Source organism: Chiloscyllium plagiosum, unplaced genomic scaffold (assembly GCF_037043375.1).
Source record: "Chiloscyllium plagiosum isolate Xiang-an unplaced genomic scaffold, Cpla_swu_hap1 HiC_scaffold_10, whole genome shotgun sequence".
Taxonomy (NCBI): Eukaryota; Metazoa; Chordata; class Chondrichthyes; order Orectolobiformes; family Hemiscylliidae; genus Chiloscyllium; species Chiloscyllium plagiosum.
In genome coordinates, this window is record NW_028270148.1 from 43,834,334 (window position 1) to 43,853,726 (window position 19,393).

Below are 19,393 nucleotides of genomic sequence, written 5' to 3' on the forward strand. Positions count from 1 at the left end.
GACATACAACTCCTATTTACACTGCAGAAACAACTATCTGGAAGCCAGAAAATCTGGGCTCTAACATTCAGGCTTGTGAAAAATATCCTTTATAGACTAGAAACTACCACTGATGTTACCTAACTTTAAATAACCTATGTTCTATTAAAATAATGTACAATAGACGTAACACACATCATACTGCATGCACAATGTCATGGACGGCACCATCACCATCCCTAGATATCACCTGACCCACCAGTTGGACAGATGTGGTGGCACAATGGTGTATTATCAGGAGAGAGTTGCCCTCAGAGTCCTCAATATTAAGTGTAAACCCCATGAAGTCTGATAGCATCAGCACAATCATGGGCAAGGGACTCCTGTTGATTACTGCGTACTGCCTCCTTTGGCTGATAAACCAGTAACCCTCCATTGTTGAATACCACTTGGTAAAAGCACTGAGAATACTTAAGGGTGCAGATTGTATTCTGGGAGGGGAACTTTAATGTCCATCAGCAAGAGTAACGGCAGCACCACAACTGACCTAGCTACTATACTGCATCTGTAGAAGATGTTGAGGCAAAACCATACTTGACCATATCCTTACCCATCTGCCTGCAGCAGGTATGTCTGTCCATGATAGTATCAGTAGGAGTCCATCATGCTAAATGGGATCGACATCAAACATATCTAGCAACTCAAGACTAGGCACCCATGAAGCACTGTGGGTCGTCAGCAGCAGCATGATTCTACTCAAACATAATCTGCGACTTTATGACCTGGCATATCTTGCATTCCATAATTAACATCAAGCCAGAGTATCAACCCTGGTTCAATGGAGAGTGAAAGAGGGCATACCAGGACCAACAGCAGGCATACCTAAGAATGAGATAGCCACCTGGTGAAGCTACAAAACAGATTTCTTGCACACCAAACAGCATGGAGCAAGTGATACTCAGTACTAAGCAATTTCACAACCAATAGACCATATCTACACTCTGCAGTCCAGCCACATCCACTCATAAATGATGGACAATTAAACAACTTACTGAAGGAGGAGGTTCCAGAAATATCCCCCTCCTCAATGTCGAAGGAGTCCAACAAATTAATTCAAAAGATAAGTCTGAAGCATTTGCAACAATCTTCATCTAGAAGTACCAAGTAGATGATCCATCTTGGCCTCCTTCAGAGTTCTCTAGCATTATAGATGCCAGTCTTCAACTATTTAATTTACTCCATATAGTATCCAGAAGGAGCTAGAGCCACTGGATATTGCAAAGGCTATTGCGCCCAACCAGCATTCTCTCTTAATTTCCTTTCTGACTGCCTGGGCCTCCACAGTCCATATGTGCAGTGAATTCCACAGTTGGTGTTCGGTTGGTGTGCTGCTCACCATGAGCGGAATCCTGAGCAGCTGCATTTTTGTTCCTGACAGCATTGCAGCAATAATGCTGTAGTTGTATGCTCCAGAACTTCCCATGCCCCTAGTGAAGCTGTTCCAGTACAATTACAACATAAATATCTACTCAAAAATGTGTAAAATTGCCCAGATATATCGTGTACACAAAAACCAGAATAAATTCAACCCAACCAATTACCACCCCATAAGTCTACTCCGAATCATCAGTAAAACAATGGAATGTGCCATCAACAGTGTGATCAAGCAGCACTTACTTAGCAATGACCTGCTTACTGATGCAGAAAATGTGTTGCTGGAAAAGCACAGTAGGTCAGGCAGCATCCAAGGAGCAGGAGAATTGATGTTTCGGGCATGAGCCCTTTTTCAGGAATGAGGAAAGTGTGTCCAGCAGGCTAAGATAAAAGGTAGGGAGGAGGGACTTGGGGGAGGGGCGTTGGAAATGCGATAGGTGGAAGGAGGTCAAGGTGAGGTGATAGCCGGAGTGGGGGTGGGGGCGGAGAGGTCAGGAAGAAGATTGCAGGTTAGGAAGGCAGTGCTACGTTCGAGGGATTTGACTGAGACAAGGTGGGGGAGGGGAAATGAGGAAACTGGAGAAATCTGAGTTTATCCCTTGTGGTTGGAGATGATGAGGCGCTCTTCCTCCAACCATCATGTTGCTATGGTCTGGCGATGGAGGAGTCCAAGGACCTGCATGTCCTTGGTGAAGTGGGAGGGGGAGTTGAAGTGTTGAGCCACGGGGTGGTTGGGTTGGTTGGTCCGGGTGTCCCAGAGGTGTTCTCTGAAATGTTCCGCAAGTAGGCGGCCTGTCTCCCCAATATACAGGAGGCCACATCGGGTGCAGCAGATGCAAAAAATGATGTGTGTGGAGGTGCAGGTGAATTTGTGGTGGATATGGAAGTATCCCTTGGGGCCTTGGAGGGAAGTAAGGGGGGAGGTGTGGGCGCAAGTTTTGCATTTCTTGCGGTTGCAGGGGAAGGTGCCGGGAGTGGAGGTTGGGTTGGTGGGGGGTGTGGACCTGACGAGGGAGTCACGGAGGGAGTGGTCTTTTCAGAACGCTGATAGGGGAGGGGAGGGAAATATATCCCTGGTGGTGGGGTCCGTTTGGAGGTGGCGGAAATGACGACGGATGATACGCTGTATATGGAGGTTGGTGGGGTGGTAGGTGATGACCAGTGGGGTTCTGTCCTGGTGGCAATTGGAGGGGCGGGGCTCAAGGGCAGAGGAGCGGTAAGTGGAGGAGATGCAGTGGAGGGCATCGTCGATCACATCTGGGGGGAAATTGCGGTCTTTGAAGAAGGAGGCCATCTGGGTTGTACGGTATTGGAACTGGTCTTCCTGGGAGCAGATGCGGCGGAGACGAAGGAATTGGGAATATGGGATGGCATTTTTACAGGGGGCAGGGTGGGACAAGGTGTAGTCAAGGTAGCTGTGGGAGTCGGTCGGTTTATAGTGAATGTCCATGTTGATTCAGTTGCCCAAGATAGAAATGGAAAGGTCTAGGAAGGGGAGGGAGGAGTCTGAGACGGTCCAGGTGAATTTGAGGTCGGGGTGGAAGGTGTTGGTAAAGTGGATGAACTGTTCAACCTCCTCGTGGGAGCACGAGGCAGCGCCGATACAGTCATCGATGTAGCAGAGGAAAAGGTGGGGGGTTGTGCCAGTGTAGCTGCGGAAGATGGACTGTTCCACATATCCTACGAAGAGGCAGGCATAGCTAGGGCCCTTGCGGGTGCCCATGGCTACTCCTTTGGTTTGGAGGAAGTGGGAGGATTGGAAAGAGAAGTTGTTCAGGGTGATGACCAGTTCAGTCAGTCGAAGGAGGGTGTCAGTGGAAGGGTACTGGTTGGTATGGCGGGAAAGGAAGAAGCGGAGGGCTTTGAGTCCTTCGTGATGGGGGATGGAGGTGTACAGGGACTGGATGTCCATGGTGAAGATAAGGCATTGGGGACTGGGGAAGCGAAAATCATGGAGGAGGTGGAGGGCGTGGGTGGTGTCCCAAACGTAGGTGGGGAGTTCTTGGACTAAGGGGGACAGGACCGTGTCGAGGTATGCTTACTGATGGTCAGTTTGGATTCTGCCAGTGCACCCAGCTTTGACAGCCTTGGTTCAAACATGGACATTAATTCCAGAGGTTAGATGAGGGTGATTTCTCTTAACATCATACCTACATTTGACCAGACACAGCTTCAAGGAGCTTAAGCAAAATTGAGAATCGGGGAAAACTCTCCACTGGTTGGAGTCATACCTGACAGAAAGGAAGATAGTAGTGGTTGGTGGAGGTCAGTCATTTCAGTTCCAGGATGCTGTGCTGGAGTTCCTCAGTGTGTGTTCTGGGCCAAACTACCTTCAGCTGCTTTATCAATTGTCTCCCCTCCATCTTAAGGTCAGAAGTGGGTACGTTCACTAATAATTGCACAATGTTCAGTACCATTTATGACTCTTCATGATTGAAGCAGTGACCAAAAGCAGCTAGACCTGGACAGTATTTAGGTTTGGGCTGACAAGTGGCAAGTAACATTCATGCCACAATGATCATCTCCAATATTAGAGTATCTAACCATCATCCCTTGACATTCAATAACATTACCATCATGGAATCCCTTACTATCTATATTCTGTGAGTTATCATTGACCAGAAATTAAACTGGACTAATCATATAAATCCTGTGGCTACAACAGCAGGTCAGAGGCTAGGAATCTTATAGCGAGTAGCTCACCCTTTGATTCCCCAGATCCTATCCACCATCTATAAGGTACAAATTGGAAGTGTGATTGAATATTGCCCACTTGCCTGGTTGGGTGCAGCGCCAACAACACCAGAAGTTTAACATCATCTAGGACACAACAGCATATTCTACAAACATTCACTCCCTCCACCACTGATGTTCAGTAGCTTCAATGTGTACCATGTACAAAATGCATTATGGAAATTCACCATCTTCCGCAGCTACACTGGCACAACTCCTGAGACAGCACTTCCAAATGTATGACAGCTGCAAGCTGGAAGGACAAGGGCAGCAGATGCATGGGAACACCTCCACCTGCAAGTTCCCCTCCTAGCTGCAAACCATCCTGACTTAGAAATGCATTGCCATATCTTCAGTGTTTCTGGGTCATAATCCTGAAATTCCTTCCCATGGGCATTTTGGGTCTTTTTAAAGAAAATGAAAGGGAGCAGCTTACCATGGCCTTCTCAAAGGCAACTAGAAATGGGCCATAAATGCTGGCCCAGCCAACAAAACTAACATCTGATGAATGAACAAAATAAAACACATTTAAACACATAAAACCAAAATAAAAATAGATCATCCACTATTGATTCCAACAATAAATTCTAATCTTGTGTGTCAAACAGACTTTGTAGTCCTTATTCATACTACAAACATTACCTATAGTTACACTTTGATAAAGTTGAACATTATGACCAAATAAACAAAGTAAAATTAAAGGCAAACCTTGGAAAAATATAATTTATGGTCCAACTTACATTCCTTTCAATAGCATACCAAGCAGTTTACAGTTCAATAGGGTCATACAGTCATACAGCATGGAAACAGACCCTTCAGTCCAACCAGTCCATGCTGAACATAATCCCAAACTAAACTAGTCCTGCCTGCTCCTGACCATTATCTCTCCAAACCTTTCCTATTCATGTGCTTATCCAAATGTCTTTCAAACATTGTAATTGCATCCACACCCACCACTTCATCAGGAAGTTTATTCCATGCGCAAGCCACTCTTCATGTAAAAGATTTGCCCCTTTTAAAATCTCTCTCCTCTCACCTTAAAAATGTGCCCACTAGTCTTGAAATCCCCCATCCTAGGGAAAAGACAAATACTATTAACTCTATCTATGTCTGTCATTATTTTATAGACTTCTATGAGGTCACCTCTCAACCTCGTACTAATATTGTATAATTCAGCACAATTCCCCCCCCCCGCCCCCTTTCCCCCCCCCCCCCCCGATCCCCAGTCAGAGTAGTTTGCCTAAAGGTTGTATATTTTCACCACTTTCATAACCCACATTATTAAACAGTTCTGGAGAATTTCAATTAAGACTGTTTATACTAAATTACTATTTTTCTTTCAATTCTGTTGCATAATTATTAAAACTAAATTAACTTTGTACAATTTTATTTAGTTGCATAAGCCTTCAAAAGGAATTGTTCTTATGATCAACCTGCATACATTTTTGGATCCTTCACATGCTTTTCAATCTTACATTTAAAAATGTGACTTCTAAACATTTCCACTCAAAACATATTGCAAGAATTTTCTATCAAATTATAAAATATATTATGAAATTTTAAATTCCAAACACAATCACTTGTTTTTGTTTTTCAACAGCTTTGCATTAAATGGAAAACAAAATTGTTTTCTTTTTTGTGCAAGTATTTTTCAAGCACTCAAGTACTATGGCTGTTGCCACAGTGAAACCTAGTCATTCTTAAACATTCATTGAATCCCTACAGTGTGGAAACAGGCCCTTTGGCCCAACAAGTCCACACCGACCCTCTGAAGAGTAACCCATCCAGACCCACTCCCCTACTACTTCTACATTTACCCCTGACTAATGTACCTAACCTACACTTCCCAGAACACTATCAGCAATTTGGCATAGCCAATTCACCTAACCTGCACATCTTTGGATTGTGGGAGGAAACTGGAGTGCCCGGAGGAAACCCACGCAGACGAACTGGAATCGACTGTGGGTCCCTGGTGCTCTGAGGCAGCAGTGCTAACCACTGAGTTATTTTACCATTATTTTTACCAAAGCTTCATGAAGGTTTACTGGTAATTATTTGCACTGGTAAATTGGAGCTAATAAAAATGATGGGTGCCCAAAACAAGAAAGTGCATGTTTGGCTTGAACTTGAAAAATCAGGCACACAATCCTGAGGCTACAATAGCATTGTTCACTGTGATTGATTACAAAGTTAGGGCTAGAATCTTGATCACAGTGTTATTTCTAAGCTTATTAAAACACCCAATTTCCATATGACCGAAGCATTAATCGCAAAATGCGCTTTGAGTAGCTGAGCAATACCATTTTGGTGACTTGGTATTTGATCTGTATTATTACATCTGTTGATTTTTCATTAATCTTTGCTCTGATCATATAAAAATGGTTTTTGTATCTATAAATTGCCATTTTTTTGTATGTGATTGGATTTTTCTGCAACAATTCCAGAAATAACTTATCAGACAAATTTAAAAATAATAGAGTTTTGGTAAATCAACTGAATTTTTGAAACTGTTTGCCTTTCACAATAACATTGATTTCACATGTTATTACTGGCACTCAGATGAAAAACTGCAAGAATTTGTAATTCTACAGTTACGTGCACTAAACTATAGGTAATTTTTTAAATCAATTATCACATTAAAAATAGTGGAAGTGCAACAATGTTCTTGCTAAATATGTAACATTTCTCTACAATTGCACATTTGACTTAAATTCGATCAAAATCTGTTACTGCAACAGTTTTATTAGTCATGCATTTTAAATAACTTTTCTTGAAATCTATTTTGTTGGATTGGTTATTTTTTTTTAACAGTTTATATTTCATGACCAGAGGTGAAAAAGAAACAAAAATTAGTAATATTTTCTTACTGCTTGTGAGATTTGTAGTTGTTGCACAATTACTTTGACTATAAACAAACTACACTTGGCAAGAAATTCATTCTGAAAATGTATATCTCTTAAAAGGACTTGTTAACCTACTTCAAGTGGCATTTGAAGTCCTACCTTACCTTTTTACAGATAAGATTTTGCTTGCATGTTATATTTTGTTGTATTGCAATTCACAAATTTAGTTGATTTTGTGACAAACTTAATAAATTCCAGACACAATGGTCAATAAAGTGGGCAATGCAATGTCACTATGCAGTACAAGGGAAACAAGGACCTTTGATTTTCTTGTTCATGAAGAGGGAAGAAATAGTAATATGCTGAAATTGCAAAGTGATTAGTTTTTTAAAAGGATTGTAAATGTGCACTTTTGTGGCATAATAATGAGAAATTGAGTTATTGCGTCAGAGACCTAATAATCCTCTCTATTGAACCTTTTCTTGTTACTAACCTGTTAAAGCTCTTGTACTTTTACCACTGTAATAAACAGTGTTCCTCGTTTTAACTTTTGACCTATGACCCTTTCTCACCCAACTATTGACATCTGGCCATTATTTCTTTTACTGCTTTCCACCCCCTGTTGTCAGATGGACTGTTCTGTTGTCTAAAACACTTGATAGGTGGGCAGGTTTATATAATCCGAGGTGAGTTGCAGTACAGGATTGCTATTAGTGGCTCTTGTCTCTTTCATGTGAAAGAAACTTGCCAGCAGTGAAGCTGTCCACCATTCGTGCTGGCTTTAAGAGACTTTTATCTAATGTTATTTTCTGTGATCAGGATAAATTATACTGCTGGAACTAACCATCTCTCCTTATATGGAACAGGGCTATGGTAAAGGTCATTCAGAATAGGTATAACGTTCTATCTGTCATTACTGTATGTGGATATTGGAAGTGTTTTATATGAGATGTGAGGTGTTGTGAAATTAAAAACAAAAGAGCTACCGAATTCTGATATCTGCTTTACCAAACAATTCAATACTTTGATCAGGGATTTTAATGAATATATGATAAAGATAGTTGACATTTATTCCCTAATTATTACTCAACAAATAATTTAACACTTTAATAGTTGTTCAAACAAAATAGGAATAATTAATGCTGTTGCACATATAATCAATACTATTTGAATAATGTACTGCTCATTGTGGGTGATGTTTGACAGTTACAGTCATAGAAATATACAGCATGGAAACAACTTGGGTCCAACTCATCCATGCCGACCAGATATCCTAACCTAATCTAGTCCCATTTGCCAGCACTTGGCCCATATCCCTCTAAACCCTTCCTCTTCATATACTCATCCAGATGCCTTTTAAATGTTGTAATTGTACCAGCCTCCATCACTTCCTGTGGCAACTCATTCCATACACACATCACACTCTGCATGAAAAAGGTGCCCCTTAGGTCCCTTTTAAATTTTTCCCCTGTCACCCTAAACCTATGCCCTCTAGTTCTGGACTCCTCCACCCCAGGGAAAAGATCTTGTCTATTTATCCTATCCATGCCCTTCATGATTTTATAAACCTTTGTAAAGTCACCCCTCAGCCTCCGACACTCAGCGAAAACAGCCTATTCAGCCTCTCTCTGTAGCTCAAATCCTCCAACCCTGGCAACATCCTTGTAAATCTTTTCTGAACCATTTCAAGTTTCACAACATCCATCCAATAGGAAGGAGACTAGAATTGCACGCAATATTCCAACAGCGGCCTAACCAATGTCCTGTACAGCCGCAACATAACAACATGACCTCTCAACTCCTGTACACAATTGTATGTCCAATAAAGGAAAGCACACCAAACACCTTCACTATCCAATCCGATCTTATTTCATGCTTTGAAAATTCAGAATCAGAAATGTCTCAGGTTTAGATGCAGATTTTGTACTTAAGTATTGGATTCAATTTTACAGTCATTATGATGGCAAAATTATCATGTTCACCACAATTATTTTTCTGATAGTGTCAGTAATTTCTAGAGTCAGCACAAGCACAGTTAAACACAAAAATCCAGAAGTTACTGGCAGTGAGATTATGATTTTTCATAGGATGTGCTGTTTAAGCACCACAGACTTCAATTAATTAGAGATCACTGAATTGAAGACGACTTGCCTTTTTATGCTTTCAATCTTCCTGCAAAATGTTTGAAAGGATGCATCTGGTGGAATAAGGTGTAACTTTCATTTGATGATATACTAAATTCCTAATTATTGCTGAAAATGTCTCTGGCTCTGAAAATATTGATTTTACATTTAAGGAATATCACATTTTGCCATAATGATAAAATGTTCCACATAATTTTAAATTACATGATTTCTATTTAATTAAATATTATAGAAAGCATAATAAAGTATTGGAACATACACAAGGGGTTAAGATAGAAAACAAAACATCTGTAAAAACATCTTTAAAACATGTATTTTATAGACCAGGTCAGACCCCCTCAAAACAAGTAGCCCAGACCTTAACTTGGCTGCTTATTTTAAGCAGGTATAATGTAGAGACTTCAGGAGTGATGCAGCTTGTCAAACCATTTAGTTTGAAACAAAACTGAATTTATTTATAAGATTACCGAATGAAACACAAAGAAAAGAGAACAGAATACCGAATAACTTAACCTATTCGAAAAACCTACAGATTATCCCAATAGAGTCTTACAGGAGAGAAGTCAGAGAGAGAGGTTCAGCATGGACCTGCTTCTTTGGGCTCAGCAACTTCACAGCTACCTGACTGCTTTCCGTGAATATCCAGACCAAACCAAACCAGAGGAAAGCTGAGCTGGGAGAAGTGGCCACTCCCCTTTCATTGTACAAATGTTTTTTTTCAAACTTGAAAGCCTTTTCCATGAGGCAATATCTGTTGACTATCATCAAATTGGCCCTAAAACCCATCCAAGGCCAAACTTTTTGGAACCAGTATTTTTACAACCTTCTGAACAAAAAACTAGGACAATATAACCAACTTAAAGGAACAGCATCATCACATCAATGATAATCATTGTATTTTACTTTTGGTTTGTTGTCTGTAACATTACTTTAATTTGATTGGCTTTTTAACTTTCTGATGACAGCACTTAAATTTGATTGACTACTTACCTTGCTTGATGACAATACTGTTACAGGCCCACTTCACTTGGTATCATATTCACACTTACCTTGACCAAGGGGTAGGTTGTAGATCTTGGTGGATTGCTTTCTTTGAGTTAGCTGAACAGTGTGACTTCCTCATTAACTGCAAAATCTGGGCTTAGATCAAGGTTTCATAGAAATAAAGTGATCTGGTTTGTTGTATTTTATGTTTGAATCATGTGGGGTAAATATGATTAACAAATTACCTTTAGTAAAAGTGATATTTCAAATATAAAATTTGGAACTTTAAACAAAATTATCAAAAAATTGGATGAATCAGTTATCACAAAAATTGACAGCAATGGATAATGTTAATGTAATTCACCATGTGGGAAATAAACAGGATCAGTTAGAATTTTGATTTGTATCTACCAGCTCCCCCCACCTAAACTGTGGCTGTGTCAAATGAACACTGCCCACTTTCTGAAAATCAACTTAAGAAGATAGCAAACTCCTTCAAGTCAGACAAACAAAAAGGTTTTCTCCATCAATATAACTGTTGACATTTCCGGACTTGCAGTAAAACAAATCAACATAATGTATATATATATTGAGAAAAGAAACCTACTTTTTAATTTAGTTGTTATTTATCTTCTAAAAGGTACAGATGAGATCTATTAAAATTATGAAGAGTTGGGACAATGTAAATATTCATCTTAGTAATTTTGGCATAATACTATGCTTGAGTATTAAAGAAAAAATAAATGTTATTTTTTAAGCAACACACTAGTGTGCATCTTATATTTGTATATCATCTTTTTAATTCTGGGAGTTGTTTTTAAATCCAGTATAGGTTCATTGCTATTAATAGTTCTGTATGAAGTCAATTAAGCAGTTTTAGTGTCTTAGTGTTGTAGGTAGTGTCCTTCAACATTCCTTATGCCCGAAATGTCAATTCTCCTGCTCCTCGGATGCTGTGCTTTCCCAGCAACACACTTTCAATGCTGATCTCCAGCATCTCCAGTCCTCACTTTCTCCCATAATGTTCTAGGACCAACCATCTTCAGTAGTTTCATCAATGATTTTCCCTCGATCATAAGGTCAGAAGTGGGGATGTTTGCTGATGATTGCATAATGTTTTTCACCATTTGCGACTCGTCAGATACTGAAACAATCCACATTCAAATGCAACAAGATCTGAACAATACCCAGGCTTGGTGTGACAAGTGGCAAGTAATATTTAAGCCACACAAATGCCAGGCAATCTGACCACCACCCCATTTAATGATGTTACCATCACTGGACCCCCCACTGTCAACATTCTGGAGGTTACCCTTGGACAGATATTCAACTGGACATATCATATAAGTACAAACACTACAAGACCAGGTCAGGAGCAAGGAATACTGTGTTGAAAAACTCACCTCCTGACTCCCCAAAGCCTATCCAACATCTACAAGGCACAAGAGTGTGATGGAATTTTCCTGGAGGGTGCAGCTCCAACAGCATTCAAAGCTTGACATCATCAGGAAAAGCAGCTCACTTGATTGGTATCATATCCACTAACATTCATTCCCTCCACCACCAACACTCAGTAGCAGTAGTGTGTACTATCTTCAAGATGCACTGCAGAAATTCATCAAAGCACCTTCCAAATCCGCAACTGCTTCCATCTAGAAGGACAAGGGCACCACACCTGCGAGTTCCCCTCCAAGCCACTCACCATCCTGCCTTGAAAATATTTTGCTGTTCCTTCACTAACACAGGGTCAAAATCTTGAGTTCTCTCCCTAACAACATTGTGAGTCAACCTAGAGCACAGGACTGCAGCAGTTAATGAAGGTAGCTCATTAGCACCTCCTGAAGGGCAACTAGGAGCTGGTAATAAATGCTGGCCAGCTAGTGGCTCCCATATCCCATGAATGAATTTTTAAAAAATACAGCATCGGTAATGGACCAGAACAAATACATGATTTGAAAATCAAGAATAATTGAAGCAATACTGGCTACATCATTATCCATGAATGTGAATTTAGATTTTGCATTTAGACCCTTTTAGTTTGTACATAGGTGGACAGGCAGGTAGTTCTGAGGAGGTGGTGAGGCTGCAGAAAGATTTAGACAGTTTAGGAGAGTGGTCCAAGAAATGGCTGATGAAATTCAACCTGAGCAAATGTGAGGTCTTGAAAAAAGAATACAGGCATGGACTTTTTTCTAAACGGTGAGAAAATTCATAAAGCCAAAGTACAAAGGGATCTGGGAGTGCTAGTTCAGGATTCTCTAAAGGTTGAGTTACAGATTGAGTCCGTGGTTAAGACAGCAAATGTAATGTTGTAATGTAAAAGCAGTGATGTGCTACTGAGACTTTATGAAGCTGTAGACTTTATAAAGGTTTATAAAGCTGTAGTTAGGACCCAGTTTTAGAATACTGTGTCCAATTTTGGGTCCCACACCTCAAAAAGGACATACTGGCACTGGAATGTGTCCAGCATAGATTCACACGGATGATCCCTGGATTGGTAGACCTAACATACAATGATCGGCTGAGGATCATTAGAGTTTAGAAGGTTGAGGGGAGATTTAATAGAAACTTACAAGATAATGCATGGCTTAGAAAGGGTGGACAGTGGGAATTTGTTTCCATTAGATGGGGATACTAGGACCTGTGGGCTCAGCCTTAGGATTAGAGAGGGTCAATTTAGATTGGAAATGAGGAGACATTTCTTCAGCCAGAGAATGGTGGGCCTGTGGAATTCATTACCATGGAGGCGCAGGGAAATGTCTTCAAGGCAGAGGTTGATAACTTCTTCATCTTGCAAGAAATTAAGGGCTATGGGGAGAGTGCGGGTAAATGGCGTTGAAATGCCCATCAGTCATGATTGAATGGTGGAGTGGACTCCATGGGCCGAATGGCCTTACTTCCACTCCTATGTCTTATGGTCTAATGGTATTCCAATTTAAAAATAATAGTGCAGCTTTAGCCTTAAACAAGATCAAAGGTTAGATTATTACACAACTATTCATGAAAGTTACTAACAAAAATACAGCTTTTAGATAGAATACAAACACAACAATTAAAAGTAGATATGGATGAGAATAAGATCCCTCTGTTATTGTTGTAGACCTTGAAGATTTCTCTTCCCAATGTGAAAGGTTTGAAAACTTGAATTCAGAACTCAACAGCTATTGTGGGAACTGTAGTTGAATATGGATAGAGTTTGTTCACAGAGATGAGTTTAGTAGGGAAAACAGACTTTGAGAGAAAGAAGGCTTTGTGATCCTCACTACTTCCATGGATACAATATTTGAAAATTGCCAGGACTTTTTTCAGTAAAACTATTGTTGATTTATGAAAACCTGTTCCTTGGAAGTCTGTTTAGTTGAACACCTCACTCTGGTGGTTTTCTGTTTACGTTCTCCTTGGTGTTCTTTTGTTCTCGGATCTTCTCCAAATCAAAACTTAGGATGTCTACAGTATTAACTTTGATGAAGCTCTTTCCACAATATAGAGTTAAATATGTTCCTTGTAGGGGTCTTCCAGTTTCCTGTTTGTCTCAGAAGCTTTAAATTCTCAGACCTTTAAAGACCCATTGTGTTGTCTGAGGTTAGTCAAGTTCTAAATATCTTCCTTTGAAATTAGTGTTGAGGTATCATACCAGTTTTTCTGCTTTTTGGCTGACAATTAAGTAACAAAGACAGCCATGTGACTTCTGGGCAATATACTCAAAATTATTTTTAAAAGGTCAGATTTGTCTTCTTTTATGAAACATAACATAATAATTACCTGCTCATTAGAAAAGCCATCATAAATGAAAATTCCACATGATTCTTCTGAAGTTTGGGCTGACCAATATGTTGTTGGACCAGGAAAAGAGAGTTATGAACAGAATAATATAACCTGTGAATACCTAATGATTTACGACTTTTGACAAAAAAAGTTAATAAATCTGAACACTGTCAAACTTCACCTTGGTTAGTACAGAATGAAAAAAATGAAAACAAATTACTGAAAAGAAGGGTTATGGCCCACAATTAGACTCACTAAGATTCAAGATTCAAACAGATATTTTCATATAACAAATTCATTTTCTGCATTACTGTTGCTAGTTACTTCAGAATTTAAACAAAAACCAAAATAAAATGGAGAGATTGTTATTCCAGCTGTTGCTATAATTAATGTCCATCCCATTTCAAATTGTTTTGATGGCATTCTTTGTGCTCCCTGTTGATCCTTGTTCCTTATTCATTTCATCACCTCTGCTATATTTTAGGCATACCTTTTCATTTCTTCTATGTATTGTATACTCTGTTACAGAGATTAGTATGCTTACAAAGTGTTGTGGCTAGTGGAAGCTTGCTAAGTGTTTGACATTGATAGCAATATAATGATTACAAAAAGAGTATTTTCTAACTTCTGATGCCTCTTTTAAACCATATTGCTTTTCCAGACACATATGTCAAGTTAACACTGCTGAATTCTATGGGTCAGGAGATGTCCAAATGTAAGACGTCCATTCGTCGAGGCCAACCAAATCCTGTGTACAAAGAAACATTCATTTTTCAGGTAGCACTATTTCAACTCTCCGATGTGACACTCATACTATCTGTGTATAACAAACGGAGCATGAAACGCAAGGAAATGATTGGCTGGATTTCACTTGGCCTCAACAGCTCAGGCGAGGAAGAGCTGAATCATTGGACTGAAATGAAGGAATCGAAAGGACAGCAAGTTTGTCGATGGCATTCATTATTAGAATCCTAATGAATACATTGTATATTGCAGTGGGCTTTGGCTCAGGGTTCAAAACAATGTCTTTCAGACTTTCTTAACCAAACTAGTGGTTGCAGAATATGACAATTGCCTCATTTTTGGCTCAGTTCATGATAATGCTGGAAAGTAATGACTTTATGGAAAATGTGAGGGAACACAATTTCCTGTATAATGTGTATCATTTACTATCAGTGCAACACTTAAGGTGAGGCATAACAGTTTTTAGAGAATTAGAGAAAAATTATATTGTTTGAAAAGCCCAAACAATATGGTCTGTAATATTTAAGTCATTAGTTGAGGAAATGCAGAAAGATAGTGATTAATAGTCAAAAACCATATTATAAGAAATTATTTTGGTGAGGCATGAGCTTGGCAATTTTACTGTTAAAGGGTGTGGTAGTGAATTTCCAAAGTAAGGAATTCTGTTGTTCACACTGTATTTGTTGAGCCACCACTGTTGGAATCTGTTTTTATATGTTGAAGTGAGTTGCTCTTTGATTTCTTGTAGCTGCCTCTTGCATACTTTGTGATAGGAAGCTATTGCATTCAAATCATTACAGCAAACTCCAGTATCACAAGAAGCAAGCACAAGAACAATGTCAAAAGCTCCATGTAAGCCAACTGGCCACAATTATTAATTATAGTGAAATTAGGTTTCTCTATTATTTATTTGATGAATTTAAACAATGCAAAGTAACAACTCACCAGAATAATTAGGTATATGGAGGTGCCTTTAGTACTCACTGGATTGAAAGCTGAAAGATTCTTAGCTGTGCCCTATGGCTGGTGTCTTGATCAGCCTCTTAACTCACGTCTATATAATAGCATTATATTTGGTCACCAAAGCATATAAATTTCTATTTGAGTGCAGGATGGTACATTACTGATGGGGAGCATGAGTATTAATTTCTCCAATATCTCTGATCAGTTTGGCAGATGTGTAAACAGTGTGCACTTTCTGTATTAATGATATACAGCTTCTTTATGATACATAAGTACTTATGTCAGCTTTTCCCACAATGTCTGTTGACTACTGAACTACAGCTACGCCATTCTGTACATGAACTGGGAGTAGCATAGACTGCCATTACATGACATTGGAGGAAACTAACTTTCCCATCACCAGCATTATTAATTCTATGAGCACAAAGCAATTCATAACACCATATTTCAATGTATATAATTTTAGGCATGGGAAGGGAGGGTTTGAACTCAGATTTAGTTAAGATATTTCCAAGAAATTGTTGATTAGGTACCTTTTTTTAATATTAGAATTGTAGAAAAATATCAAATAATATTAGTTTTACTCAGCACAGCTGAATTTATTCTTCAATAAGCTGCATTAAAATATGACTCCGATTTTTTATACAGGGTTAATACAATTATCATATCTTACAACCGACATACTTCAATGTTTCATACTTCAATAAGATAAAAAGCAGTTACTATTTAACAGCTGTTCTTTTAAAGCACATTGGATAGAGCAACAAAGTAACTGCTTAAGATCTAAGTAAATAAGTTTTTGTTTTAGTAAACTTCACCAAAAATGGAGAGAAATATTAAATCAGCACCTACTTTTAGGTATCTGGCCAATTATTGATTTATATTGATAGCAGATGCTAGGTATGTGCAAATGATCTGGGGAAAGTATCCTCAATTTGTATTAGTCCTTTCTAAACTAGGAATGACTGCAATATTACATTGTCAGACAATGTTAGAAACGGTTTCTATTATGGACTTATAGAGTTCTAATAGTTTTAGAACATAGAACTGCACTTAGTATTTTGGACTTTTAAAAAAATATTAATTATCCTCACGGTGTATAAGCTGTTTAGGTTTTAGATTCGGCCTTTGAAAACAAAACACCTTTTAGTTGAAAGCAAATCCAGGCACTTTCAGACTGTTGGCCAGTCAATCTAAACCTAACTGAGTAAAGATTTGGAGATAGAACATAGAACATAGAACATAGAAGAATACAGCGCAGTACAGGCCCTTTGGCCCTCGATGTTGCGCCGATCCAAGCCCACCTAACCTATACTAATCCACTATCCTCCATATACCTATCCAATGCCCGCTTAAATGCCCATAAAGAGGGAGAGTCCACCACTGCTACTGGCAGGGCATTCCATGAACTTACGACTCGCTGAGTGAAGAACCTACCCCTAACTTCAGTCCTATATCTACCCCCCCTTAATTTAAAGCTATGCCCCCTTGTAATACCCGACTCCATACGCGGGAAAAGGTTCACACTGTCAACCCTATCTAACCCCCTAATCATCTTGTACACCTCAATCAAGTCACCCCTAAACCTTCTTTTCTCTAATGAAAACAGCCCCAAGTGTCTCAGTCTTTCCTCATACGATCTTCCTTCCATACCAGGCAACATCCTGGTAAACCTCCTCTGCACTCGTTCCAGTGCCTCCACATCCTTCCTATAGTATGGCGACCAAAACTGCACACAATATTCCAGATGCGGCCGCACCAGAGTCTTATACAACTGCATCATGACCTCAGGACTCCGGAACTCAATTCCTCTACCAATAAAAGCCAGTACGCCATATGCCTTCCTCACCGCACTATTTACCTGGGTGGCAACTTTCAGAGATCTGTGTACATGGACACCAAGATCCCTCTGCTCATCCACACTACCAAGTATCCGACCATTAGCCCAGTACCCCATCTTTTTGTTATTCTTCCCAAAGTGAATCACCCCACACTTAGCTACATTGAATTCCATTTGCCACCTTTCTGCCCAGCTCTGCAGCTTCTCTATATCCTGCTGTAACCTGCCACATCCTTCCTCACTGTCAACAACTCCTCCGACTTTCGTATCATCCGCAAACTTGCTCACCCAACCTTCTAACCCCTCTTCCAGGTCATTTATAAAAATGACAAACAGCAATGGTCCCAAAACAGATCCTTGCAGAACACCGCTAGTGACGGCACTCCATGAAGAAACTTTGCCATCAACTACTACCCTCTGTCTTCTTCCATCCAGCCAATTCCTAATCCAAACCTCCAACTCACCCTCAATGCCATATCTCCGTATTTTCTGCAGTAGCCTACCATGGGGAACCTTATCAAACGCCTTACTAAAATCCATATATACCACATCTACCGCTTTCCCCTCATCAACCTCCTTCGTCACCTTTTCAAAGAATTCAATAAGGTTTGTGAGGCACGACCTGCCCTTCACAAAACCATGCTGACTATCCTTGATCACATTATTCCTATCCAGATGTGCATAAATCCTATCCCTTACAATTCTCTCTAAGACTTTGCCCACAACAGAAGTGAGACTCACCGGCCTATAGTTACTAGGATTATCCCTCCTCCCCTTTTTGAACAAGGGAACCACATTTGCTATCCTCCAGTCTTCTGGCACTACTCCTGTAGACAAAGAGGACATAAAAATCAAGGCCAATGGCTCTACAATCTCCTCCCTTGCTTCCCAGAGAATCCTAGGATAAATGCCATCAGGCCCAGGGGACTTATCTATTTTCACCTTTTCCAGGATTTCCAACACCTCTTCTCTACATACCTCAAAGCCATCCATTCCACTTATTTGTGACTCAGTGTTCACATCGACGACAATGCCCTGTTCCTGAGTAAATACTGAAGAAAAGTATTCATTCAGTGTCTCCCCAATCTCTTCTGCCTCCACACGCAACTTCCCACTACTATCCTTGACTGGACCTATTCCTACCCTAGTCATTCTTTTATTCCTAACATACCTATAGAAAGCCTTAGGGTTTTCCCTAATCCTACCGACTAAGGACCTTTCATGTCCCCTCCTTGATGCCGGTGTTGGACTGGTGTGTATAAAGTTAAAAAATCACACAACACCAAGTTATAGTCCAACAGGTTTAATTGGAAGCACTAGCTTTTGGAGCGCTGCTCCTTCATCAGGTGGTTGATGATAAAGGAGCGGCGCTCCGAAAGCTAGTGTTTCCAATTAAACCTGTTGGACTATAACCTGGTGTTATGTGATTTTTAACTTGGCGAAATAAGTAAGATATTAAAATCTGTATCACGCCATCTCATTTTTCATTTTCATCAAATGCCTGATAATCTCCACTACTGGTCATTAGTTTACCATAATGGATAAATATTTAATATTTTGTTGGCTCAACATATATCCATATTGTGATATCTAATCACAGCTAAATTAAATCCCAATATGGACCCAACTAAAAGCAAAGTGCTCATATCGAAGAAGGTATAATCACTCATCTCAATTGACATCTTCTAATATTTAGTAGCATTGATGCTCATAGGGCACCATGGATAGAGAAAAGTGAACAACTTGTCTCATTGTCCTCTCAAGCAGCTAATAGTGAAGGGCATTAGGGCAAAAATTGAAAAATACTGCATGAAAAATTGTAAGATGACCATGTTCACATTATATAGTCTTATATTACTCAGAAATGCTCCTTCAACAAAAAAAAATAAATTTAAGGGTAATTATTGCCAATTTGAATCAGCAATAATGATCAGATCTATTTGTAATGCAGCTAAAGTTATTTT

General features: G+C 39.6%; 1 protein-coding gene across 5 annotated transcripts in view; it reads left to right on the forward strand.

Annotated features, from left to right (window-relative positions):
- The window catches only part of LOC122552794 (synaptotagmin-14), a 229,584-nt gene extending 212,527 nt beyond the window's left edge, over nt 1–17,057 (forward strand). For 3 of the 5 annotated variants that reach the window (XM_043695732.2, XM_087991305.1, XM_087991303.1), the window contains 2 exons: nt 7,619–7,675; nt 14,544–17,057. In XM_043695732.2, coding sequence (XP_043551667.1) covers nt 7,619–7,675; nt 14,544–14,857 — 371 coding nt within the window. In that variant the 3' untranslated portion in view covers nt 14,858–17,057. The remainder of the gene's footprint in view (nt 1–7,618; nt 7,676–14,543) is intronic. The other 2 variants (XM_043695733.2, XM_087991304.1) reach the window with 1 other exon arrangement.
- Nucleotides 17,058–19,393: the final 2,336 nt, after the last annotated feature.